General features: G+C 40.2%; 1 protein-coding gene across 1 annotated transcript; it reads right to left on the bottom strand.

The window, feature by feature from the left end:
• Nucleotides 1-6,037: 6,037 nt before the first annotated feature.
• Nucleotides 6,038-6,569, bottom strand: LOC132993513 (actin, alpha skeletal muscle). Its single transcript, XM_061063391.1, has 2 exons — nucleotides 6,367-6,569; nucleotides 6,038-6,283 (listed from the first exon to the last, which is right to left on the bottom strand). The coding sequence occupies exons 1-2, from the start codon at nucleotides 6,544-6,546 to the stop codon at nucleotides 6,140-6,142; spliced, it is 324 nt and encodes a 107-aa protein (XP_060919374.1). The 5' UTR covers nucleotides 6,547-6,569; the 3' UTR covers nucleotides 6,038-6,139.
• Between the last annotated feature and the right edge of the window lie 5,718 nt (nucleotides 6,570-12,287).

Raw genomic sequence — 12,287 nt, 5'->3', positions numbered from 1 at the left:
AGATAAACAATCTTTGGTTATTTGGAGAATTTTCGGTTCAACACAGAGCTAGGATATATTATAGAATATGATACAAGCAGCGAACAATGTACAAAGAAAAAGGAGGCTGCATTGACTGTTTGTTCTACAAACTAACCACGATAATTAGGAGCTTTCACATTTACCATTTGGTGCACAGGTTCAGTCATTTATCCTAGTTTAGAACTTTGAAATAGTGGCAAATAAGACAGATAGGCTATAGAATATAATCTTTCTTTATATGTTTGCACTGGTATTTTAAGAACCTGATGTTATTTATATACTTAATTTATTTCTGGAAATGACTAAATATTGTTCATCGTTTTATGTTTTAAGTTAATGATGTTGATTGTTATCTTTTTTATGGCTGCAGCACAGGCCTAGAGCCCTTGAACAACTGCTCTAAAATACCAAAGTATAGGAGAAAAAACACGTTTATTCAGTGTAGAGTTCCAAATAAAATCTGAGACTAAATCTCAAGCTTTTCCTCACACTAAAGATGAACATTTACGCGTATTACGCAGAATCTTTATGGCATTGTAGTCTATTTGTTTCACACACATACTGTAATATGACTGAGAATTGTATTGAGTTAAAGGTTAGGCAATTTTGAAGAATACCTATTTAAGACCGACTGAGCTGCTTGTGCAGAGTTAAACTTCATGTAATCTGGTTAATTCTATCAGACAAAACATCCATACTCTATTGACACATCAATTTGGTTCAAATGATTTGAAGATTACACATTTCACTTATATGCCTACATTTGTTAACACCTTACAGTTGAAAGAAATAGCAGTAATATTATTATTATTATTATTATTTTTTTTTATTCAGATTCAAATGGTTGGGGAAACCAGAGCACCTGGAGTAAACCCAATGGGGGATGATGGAAAGTCAAAAGCGGAAATAAACCCTGACCTTTGCTGTGAAGCCACAGTGTCACCAGTGAGCAGCTGAGTTCAGTGGTAACGTTGTGGATCTTTCTCCTAGCCATCATTTTGAGTTGGTTTCGACTGCATTCAATTTACATGTGGCGTTTACCGCCACACCTAAGTGGAAGGCATCGACTGTCAAAATAACGATGAGAAATTACACAGCAAGGAGCAAGGTTTGGATTCCTGATTTGGTGGTCAGGGGACTGTGGGGTTGAAAAAGGAGGATCATTTGAGTCCTCAGCGCTCATGCACATGGTAAAAGGTTTCATGATAGCTGTTCCTATTGCTGCAAAAACCCTGTACACTGCATTCTGCTTTGGGGCATTTAGGGCTTCCAGATGGATTTTCAGATATTTCAGGACAGCATCGTCAAAAGCTGTTTCGTCTGATAACGCTGCCTTCAGTGTTTCTTTTGGAGAGCCGAACTCTTTTTTTAGGTCTTTTAACAAAGACTTGTTGAATTGCTTGTTATCCTTGATTTGGCCGATAGCGGAGAAGTCGATCTCGTCACATATTTTGTCAGACAGACGCTTGATGACGGTATTGATATTTTCCATCTGAAGGGCCGTTCTGGATTTCTTTGGGGCTTTGGACTGGAGCTTCACCATCAGAGCAGTGGTGAGGCTATTGGTCTTTCTTATGCATTCAGGAGTTGTTGTGACGGATGGCACTGAAAGGACTGTACTTGTCGACTTTTCAGAGCTTGTCGGATAATTGTTGGACGACGATAGAAGACCCAAAGATATCTGTGAAGACTCCAAGGGTGTCGATGATTCTGAAACCACCCATTTGTTGCTTTTGGTCAAAAGGTAACTATCAATATGACGCAGGATAAGTGAATAACTCTGGCACGAGGGTGAGTACTCTGACTCAATGTCTCCAGAGGACAGCTGACTTGGTACTTTGGTCTGCAAGTAGCTCTCTTCTTCCGGTTGGTTCAGCAGTGCTGGGATCAGGTTTTCGATGTCTGTTAGGGCGCCGGACAATGTCTCGTTGTGTTTGGTATTAGCGGTTGGCTCCTTCTGCAACCAGATTAGGACCTTCTGCAAGAATTTCCTCACTAAATCCTCTGTCATGGCATACAGGACTTCAGGAGAAGTTTGGAAATGATCGCCATCCTTCCGTTTCTTGGAAATGACAGAGTCAGAGAGACATTTTCCCAATTGGGGCAGGGGAAGCAGATATGTGTGGCTGGAAATCATGTGATCATACATCTTATCAGTCAGCTCCTTTGAAAATGTCTTGATCTCATTACTGGACATGATGTCTTCCAGTGTTTTCTTTGCCTGTGCTGCAGATATCCGTGGCGAGTTTATCTTTGCAAACAAGCTCTCGACCTCTTCTGTAACGTCCACCTGATCTAGCGGAGAAGAACGATTCTTTCTCACAGGGAACATTGCTGTGTTCTGGGTCTGAACGCGGACTTTAAGCTCGGTACTGCGTTCTGGAATAAATCCTGGTAACCCGTCACTAGGTTTACAATTCCTCAGGCAATTGGCAGACCTTTTGGCAAACTCTGCAACCTTTTGAAGACTAACCACAAAGTTTCCTTGCTGTTTCTTAAATGACTTCTGAAGTTCTCCCATCATGTGTTCTACCTGGTTTGAGACAACTTTGTGGAATTTTACTTTGCTAACTTTTTCATTCTTATTACTGGTGTCTTCTGTAGGTGTGGCCTTTGGAGAAAAGAAGGTTCTCACCATGTCGTGTATTGATCCCATATTCACACCACTGTGTGTAGGATCCTGCAAATCACAGATCATTTGATTGACAATATCAGCCGCTGCAAAATGAGCCTCAAGTGAGGTGTCAGGAGATGGTTTAGCATTTTCAACCACTTCAGTGTCTGATGTCTGATCTGACCATTTTTGCAGGATCTCACCCACAGATTGGACCGCTGAGGCTACAGAGATCTTTGATTTTATGCTCTGAGATGATTCACATCGCTCTCTTGCCAGAGAATATACTTTTGATTCACAGCTTCTGTTGATGAAAATCTCAGCGCTTTTTGACCCCATACATGTTCCGAGGAACTGAAAGTTTAGCCTACTTGTGAACTTCTTCAGACAGTTAGTTGCATGAATCAACATGCGTTTAAGAGATGAGATGTTGGACATGGAGCCGTTGACATAAACGGCAGGATCATCTGGCCAAACTGGGCAGTTGGCAGCCACAGACAGAAAAGATTTTACCTTCTGTGAAACTTCACTCTCAACCAGATCGGTCAGTTTTTCTGCACTCTCACATTTGTTGCGTGGGACCTTAAGAGCACCAGCGAAGCTGTCTGAAAGGGAGTCTCCTAAGCACGCTTTGACATTGAAGTCCTCAAGAGCTGACTTTTCCCCATACTTGGGCTCGGCGATCAGGCGATCCTGAAACTTTGGTATGACAAGCCGCAGGACATCGGCAGACAGTGTCTGTACAATTTCAATTAACATGTCAGCCAGTGTAGCTTCTGTGGATGAATCCCAAGTCCCTGCAGCTAACATGCTCCATTGTGCTGCTGTAATTTTCTCAAAATACTTGTCAACCAGGGGCTGAAGAGATTCCGATGTGATCAGGACAGTGTTTTCCATCTTGATACTAGATTGGTTGATTTTGCACAAATTCTTCACAAGGATTCTTGGATATCAAACTTTCTGTTGCTTGCTGCTGTGTAGATCCTCACTGCTGCTTCTGACTGCTTTTCAATTCACCAGTCAATCTGAAAGGTAATTTCTATTTCTGTGACGTCATGTGGCATGTTAACATCAAAGGAATTTAAACCTTTGAAAATGATTTGTAAACATTCCATCACCCAACCGTGAGCACGCACGCGCGTACGCACGCACGCACGAACACAGATCACGTCGCTATAATAAACAACTCTAAATTCGCGCATGCGCACATGCACACGTTTTGTTATACACGAGGGAATCTGATTATTTATTTTTTAATTTTTTTAGTCATCATTGTTGGTGTTTTTGTCCAAAGATTATGCCTGGCCAGAGAGAATGATCAAACCCCACAAGACGTTTTGTTTGTTTATTTTTTCGCTATAAAATTAGCTATCATCAGAATAATTGCAATGCATGTTTTTTTTTATTCTAATTATTAGATTAAAGAGCTAGATAGCAATGCCCTCACGTAATGTAGTGCGCCGTTTACGATAACCCGCGGATGAAGGGAAGCAGGCGGTCGGAAGATACACTACAAGAGTTATATACTTTTATAGGCCTACTGGTACTTCAGACCAGCGAAAAAAACATATTTGTTTTATTTCTACGGTAGAAATATGACGGAAACGCTATGAAAGTCTATTGTTCAACTATAGTACACATATTAGGCCTGTCTATGTCTTTGCAGAAAAGTTTAATGTTAGGAATAAGAAAACACGTCAGGATAGGCCTAAAATGTCCTAATAATAGGCTATAGCTTACTTTTGTGCAAATAATCGAGACAGGGTCTGACGTAAATAAGAAAAAAGGGTTTGAATTTTAATCTCTTTTTTAAACCATGTGCATTCCTTAATTATGAAGCTTTAAGCAACTATGTGCTTAAAGCTTCATATTGAGTCTTTACGGTCTTTTAACAGAAAATGTTTTGTCTGTGTAGGTGTACCTGATGGCATTTTTCAAGGAAATGATTTGCCTCAGTCATCCTTCATCCCAGATGATATCTGATTGGAGTATGAAGAGGAAATCTTTTCAATGACAGTGGAAAATATTGGACCCATTTGATACATGATATCTGTGATTGTATACCTTCCAGTACTCTTATTGTGCATAAACAAAGGGGAAGGTGGTCTCCACTCCACACAGTGCAGGGCTAGGTCTGGTCTCATTGCAATCATTCCTCTGTGCTCCACTTCACAGGTCAATTCTGCTGGGCTATGACTGAGTTCAAAACCCTTTAACTCTAAACTCTGACATAGCTGCAGTGCAAGCACTTCAAAAATGCCTAGCCTCTATATTATTCTCTTGCATTTGTATGCCTTTCTTCATGGCATCTGCAAACATTTGACAATGACTTGCAAAACAGAATTCAGCTTGTTTAATAAGCTCACTCTTAACCAGGATGATGGGCTGTTTGGGCCTGAAAGATAATAAAAAATGGCAAGGGTCAATGTTCACAGAATCTTTGACCCATGTTGCAATGGTGTTACTGCTAATGCTGTGAAACAATAAATCAAAGCAAGACTGTTTATTGACAATGAGTTACACAGAAAACAAACAGGTGACTGCCACTATAAGTGTCCCCTGTTTTGGCCTTTAAAAAGGAGGTGCATAGGCTGATCTCATTTGCAAAGTGACAAGACCTTATGAAGCCTGCCCACCGTTTAAGGCTTATCACTGTATATTTTCTACTTTACAAGGAAGACTACAAGCCCAGAGGCAGAAATATGCTAACTCAATGGCAGCACTTGTTCAGTTTCTCAAATAAAATTGGATCTTCATTTTCTCTCTTCAACCACTAGGTGGAGACAACTTACATGCATGATTCAACAAATGATGGATTACAAAGGTGGCAACATAAAGGTATGTAGGCTATTTGGTCACCTATATGCTGTATCTGTCATGCACACATTTCACAGTATGTACACACATTTTGTTCATTATTTTGCGTATTTGAATTTTAAAAGAATGGTAGCATGTGTCAAGACTTCACAAGGATAGAAAGTAAGATAAGGCCATTTTAATTTGAAAGTTTTCAATCTTTGAAACATGTAAATATGTTGAAGTGTATAAAGTTACAAATTATCTGACATTGCCCAAATATACATTCCTCCATTTGATGCAAGTGGTCATTGTTTATTGGATGCACAAAGAATTGCATTGTTAACGACAGCTGGAGGTAGCCTACATGCTAACACGTTGATGTGATTGCTCTTTATGAGTATAAGGACTATTGATTGCACGTTGTGAACCGAGTAATCTGGGCAAGAAAAAGTATCTTTTTTCTCTCTCGCTCTCTTTTTCCTGGAAGTATTCATCTAAAAGGACTATTTGATCAGGTAACTTAGTTTTATTCTCATTTTACAGCCCCTATACTTCCTACTAATATTGCTAATTTTCTGTAAATCACAAAAACAATACAGAGGATAATCTCATAAGGGCTTGTCTTTATTAAAACAGAACATACACATATATATACAGAAGACAACAACGTACAAATTTGTGGACAAAAAGAGGTTGGTTATGTGTTTAGAAACATTTCCTGTGGACAATGGAGGGGCCAGCCTCATCATACTCCTGCTTGCTGATCCACATCTGCTGGAAGGTGGACAGGGAGGCCAGGATGGAGCCACCAATCCAGACGGAGTACTTCCTCTCAGGGGGAGCGATGATCTAGAAAACAAATAAATATTGAAGTTATTACTGAATGCTAATTCACTGTCCTAGCAGACTCTTAACATTTCCAATTCTCTCACCTTGATCTTCATTGTGCTGGGGGCCAGAGCTGTGATCTCCTTCTGCATACGGTCAGCAATACCAGGGTACATGGTGGTACCACCAGACAGCACATTGTTGGCGTACAAGTCCTTACGGATGTCAATGTCACACTTCATGATGCTGTTGTAGGCAGTCTCATGAATACCAGCAGACTCCATACCTATTAAGCAACAAGCAAAAACCTTTAGTTTTGTCTTAGGATAGGATAGGATAGGATAGGATAGTACTTTATTGATCCCCAGAGGGGAAATTCGGGCGTTACAGCAGCACAGACAAGAAAGCTCAAAACTATACATTAAACAGAATAGATCAGATAAAGAAAAATAAAAATAAAAACAGAGGGTATATACAGTACAAAATGAATGATGAAGTTAACTGGGGGGAATTGAGAATTGAGACAGTATTTGCAGAGAATGACAAGATAAAGTGACAAGTATTTAAAGTGACTTGGTATGATAAATAGCAGCAAGTAATGTAAACAGCAGAGAAGAGAGGTAGTGTTGTACCACAGTAATGCAGAGTGCAGTTATATAATATAATGTGGTATAATATAATATAGTGCAATATGAACAATATAGTGTAATATAATGAAATGTTATATAATATGGACTAGTACAATAATATAATAAAAATATATAGAATGTACAGTATATATGTATATATATATTGATGCTAAATAATAATAATAATAATACAATGATAATAATGAAGCAGGTCATGTGGGTAGTGTTTTATGGGGGTGAAGTTTAGTGTCAAGGACAGACTGTTATTGTTGTCATAGTCTGCTGTTGTACAGTCTTATGGCAGTGGGCACAAAGGAGCACCTGAAGCGCTTTGTTTTGCACCTGGGGGGGATGAGGCATTGGCTGAAGGAGCTGCCCATCTGCCACAGCTCACTATGTAGAGGGTGAGAGGAGTTATCCAGGATGGATAAGATTTTGTCCTTCATCCTCCTCTCACCCACTGTCTCCAAAGTGTCCAGATCAAGACCCACTACAGAGCGGGCCTTCCTCACCAGCTTGTTCAGCCTGTTTGCCTCACCAGTCTTGATGCCACCCCACCAGCACGCCACAGCAAAGAAGAGGGCACTGGTCACCACAGACTGGTAGAAGGTCTTCAGGAGTCTGTTGCAGACACTGAACGATCCGAGTCTCCTCAGGAAGAACATCCTGCTCTGTCCCTTCCTGAAGAGGGCGTCAGAGTTGTGAGACCAGTCCAGTTTATTGTTGATGTGGACCCCAAGGTACTTGTATGAGTCCACCCTCTCCACTTCCTCCCCCTGGACGATGACTGGGGCAGGGGGCCTCTTCTTCTTCCGGTAGTCCACTACCACCTCCTTTGTTTTGCTGATGTTGAGCTTCAGGTGGTTGCTTTCGCACCATGTGACGAAGCTCTCTAACAGTCCTCTATACCCCTTCTCGTCATCATCCGTGATGCACCCAACAATGGAGGAGTCGTCGGAAAACTTTTGGAGGTGGCAGGAACCAGAGTTAAACCTGAAGTCTGATGTGAAGAGAGTGAAGAGAAAAGGCACCAGAACAGTTCCTTGAGGTACTCCTGTGCTGCCCGTCACTACATCAGTGAGAGCGCTGGGACGACCTGTCTTTGGAATTGAGACGATGCAGGAGGTCTTCCACAGGTCAGGCACCTTCATCAGGCCTTAAAGATTTTTTTTTCTAAATATGGGGCCAATGTTCATGGACTCTTAGACCAATAAATAAACAGTTGCAATGTGTTGCAGTCATAGTCTTTACATTTTAAGGTTGAATATTTTACAAATGTGTTGTTACTCAGTTAATCAAAATAGCACTGTTTATTGATCTTTTAATCATTTGTTATAAATAGTTTTTTTTTAGTTTTAAAATGCCATGAAGAGTGACCTCATCTGAAAAAATGTTTTGTTGCATGTAAGAGCTGTACTGTTTACAGGCATATCACTTTTTTAATTGATCCTTTTTATAAAAAGTTTATTGTTTTCCTTCAAAACAAAGATATATCCTGAAGGGCCCAAACAATAAAACACAATGGTCTCATTTATTCCTTATAGGTTGCTGTTTACTTCTCTGTTCAACCACTAAGTGGAGACATGTTTAATCTTCATTCATGGTTCAGCAAACTATTGTTCACAGAGGTGCGGACATAAAAGTATGTGATGTTGACATTGACCCAGGAGTCAGTTTTACCCTCAGACTTATGTCCAAGACGTACGGAGGAATGGTTGAAGATAGTGTGCTGATTATTATTATTATGCCTTTGGTAAGATATAATAAACTATCAAAGTAAAAGCCCTAAAGCAGTAGAATCAAGCAGCTGTTAAATAACTTAACAGACCGAAAGGCCCCTTTACAGGTTTTTAATGGATTTCTACATCTGTTTTGGTGTAAAAAGCTTCTAGAGAAAAGTACATAATAATGTTTAAACTCTCTTTAGGGTCAGAAAACTCCTAACGTATTTAAAGTGTCAACACAACAATTTGTTGTTTTTCCTCTATCACTTGTGACTCCTGATCTCCAACACTCCAACACTCATAACCACATCACACAGCTGGCTTTTTCACCAGAGAGCCAGTACAAGAGCAGACCTGCAGCCAACTGAATGGAAACAAAGTCAAAAGAATAGCTAATTAGAAAAACAATGAAAATCGTGTTCTCCATCACAACCGTTTCCTATGTTTCTCTGAGTACACTCACACAACTCATGTCAACTCAACCATTACCTCAAAGAAGAAGGGATACACATATTACACAAAGCAACATGAAGTCAGTATTCACCTTTTTATTTAGAGTTAATCCTATCTTTACTGTTATCAGCTCATCTGCTGCATGTCAGGGAAGATAAACAATCTTTGGTTATTTGGAGAATTTTCGGTTCAACACAGAGCTAGGATATATTATAGAATATGATACAAGCAGCGAACAATGTACAAAGAAAAAGGAGGCTGCATTGACTGTTTGTTCTACAAACTAACCACGATAATTAGGAGCTTTCACATTTACCATTTGGTGCACAGGTTCAGTCATTTATCCTAGTTTAGAACTTTGAAATAGTGGCAAATAAGACAGATAGGCTATAGAATATAATCTTTCTTTATATGTTTGCACTGGTATTTTAAGAACCTGATGTTATTTATATACTTAATTTATTTCTGGAAATGACTAAATATTGTTCATCGTTTTATGTTTTAAGTTAATGATGTTGATTGTTATCTTTTTTATGGCTGCAGCACAGGCCTAGAGCCCTTGAACAACTGCTCTAAAATACCAAAGTATAGGAGAAAAAACACGTTTATTCAGTGTAGAGTTCCAAATAAAATCTGAGACTAAATCTCAAGCTTTTCCTCACACTAAAGATGAACATTTACGCGTATTACGCAGAATCTTTATGGCATTGTAGTCTATTTGTTTCACACACATACTGTAATATGACTGAGAATTGTATTGAGTTAAAGGTTAGGCAATTTTGAAGAATACCTATTTAAGACCGACTGAGCTGCTTGTGCAGAGTTAAACTTCATGTAATCTGGTTAATTCTATCAGACAAAACATCCATACTCTATTGACACATCAATTTGGTTCAAATGATTTGAAGATTACACATTTCACTTATATGCCTACATTTGTTAACACCTTACAGTTGAAAGAAATAGCAGTAATATTATTATTATTATTATTTTTTTTTTTTATTCAGATTCAAATGGTTGGGGAAACCAGAGCACCTGGAGTAAACCCAATGGGGGATGATGGAAAGTCAAAAGCGGAAATAAACCCTGACCTTTGCTGTGAAGCCACAGTGTCACCAGTGAGCAGCTGAGTTCAGTGGTAACGTTGTGGATCTTTCTCCTAGCCATCATTTTGAGTTGGTTTCGACTGCATTCAATTTACATGTGGCGTTTACCGCCACACCTAAGTGGAAGGCATCGACTGTCAAAATAACGATGAGAAATTACACAGCAAGGAGCAAGGTTTGGATTCCTGATTTGGTGGTCAGGGGACTGTGGGGTTGAAAAAGGAGGATCATTTGAGTCCTCAGCGCTCATGCACATGGTAAAAGGTTTCATGATAGCTGTTCCTATTGCTGCAAAAACCCTGTACACTGCATTCTGCTTTGGGGCATTTAGGGCTTCCAGATGGATTTTCAGATATTTCAGGACAGCATCGTCAAAAGCTGTTTCGTCTGATAACGCTGCCTTCAGTGTTTCTTTTGGAGAGCCGAACTCTTTTTTTAGGTCTTTTAACAAAGACTTGTTGAATTGCTTGTTATCCTTGATTTGGCCGATAGCGGAGAAGTCGATCTCGTCACATATTTTGTCAGACAGACGCTTGATGACGGTATTGATATTTTCCATCTGAAGGGCCGTTCTGGATTTCTTTGGGGCTTTGGACTGGAGCTTCACCATCAGAGCAGTGGTGAGGCTATTGGTCTTTCTTATGCATTCAGGAGTTGTTGTGACGGATGGCACTGAAAGGACTGTACTTGTCGACTTTTCAGAGCTTGTCGGATAATTGTTGGACGACGATAGAAGACCCAAAGATATCTGTGAAGACTCCAAGGGTGTCGATGATTCTGAAACCACCCATTTGTTGCGTTTGGTCAAAAGGTAACTATCAATATGACGCAGGATAAGTGAATAACTCTGGCACGAGGGTGAGTACTCTGACTCAATGTCTCCAGAGGACAGCTGACTTGGTACTTTGGTCTGCAAGTAGCTCTCTTCTTCCGGTTGGTTCAGCAGTGCTGGGATCAGGTTTTCGATGTCTGTTAGGGCGCCGGACAATGTCTCGTTGTGTTTGGTATTAGCGGTTGGCTCCTTCTGCAACCAGATTAGGACCTTCTGCAAGAATTTCCTCACTAAATCCTCTGTCATGGCATACAGGACTTCAGGAGAAGTTTGGAAATGATCGCCATCCTTCCGTTTCTTGGAAATGACAGAGTCAGAGAGACATTTTCCCAATTGGGGCAGGGGAAGCAGATATGTGTGGCTGGAAATCATGTGATCATACATCTTATCAGTCAGCTCCTTTGAAAATGTCTTGATCTCATTACTGGACATGATGTCTTCCAGTGTTTTCTTTGCCTGTGCTGCAGATATCCGTGGCGAGTTTATCTTTGCAAACAAGCTCTCGACCTCTTCTGTAACGTCCACCTGATCTAGCGGAGAAGAACGATTCTTTCTCACAGGGAACATTGCTGTGTTCTGGGTCTGAACGCGGACTTTAAGCTCGGTACTGCGTTCTGGAATAAATCCTGGTAACCCGTCACTAGGTTTACAATTCCTCAGGCAATTGGCAGACCTTTTGGCAAACTCTGCAACCTTTTGAAGACTAACCACAAAGTTTCCTTGCTGTTTCTTAAATGACTTCTGAAGTTCTCCCATCATGTGTTCTACCTGGTTTGAGACAACTTTGTGGAATTTTACTTTGCTAACTTTTTCATTCTTATTACTGGTGTCTTCTGTAGGTGTGGCCTTTGGAGAAAAGAAGGTTCTCACCATGTCGTGTATTGATCCCATATTCACACCACTGTGTGTAGGATCCTGCAAATCACAGATCATTTGATTGACAATATCAGCCGCTGCAAAATGAGCCTCAAGTGAGGTGTCAGGAGATGGTTTAGCATTTTCAACCACTTCAGTGTCTGATGTCTGATCTGACCATTTTTGCAGGATCTCACCCACAGATTGGACCGCTGAGGCTACAGAGATCTTTGATTTTATGCTCTGAGATGATTCACATCGCTCTCTTGCCAGAGAATATACTTTTGATTCACAGCTTCTGTTGATGAAAATCTCAGCGCTTTTTGACCCCATACATGTTCCGAGGAACTGAAAGTTTAGCCTACTTGTGAACTTCTTCAGACAGTTAGTTGCATGAATCAACATGCGTTTAAGAGATGAGATGTT

The sequence above is a fragment of the Labrus mixtus genome, chromosome 18 (assembly GCF_963584025.1).
Source record: "Labrus mixtus chromosome 18, fLabMix1.1, whole genome shotgun sequence".
Lineage (NCBI taxonomy): Eukaryota > Metazoa > Chordata > Actinopteri > Labriformes > Labridae > Labrus > Labrus mixtus.
Note: the sequence above shows the minus strand (reverse complement) of the source record. Positions and strands in the feature narration are given on the sequence as shown.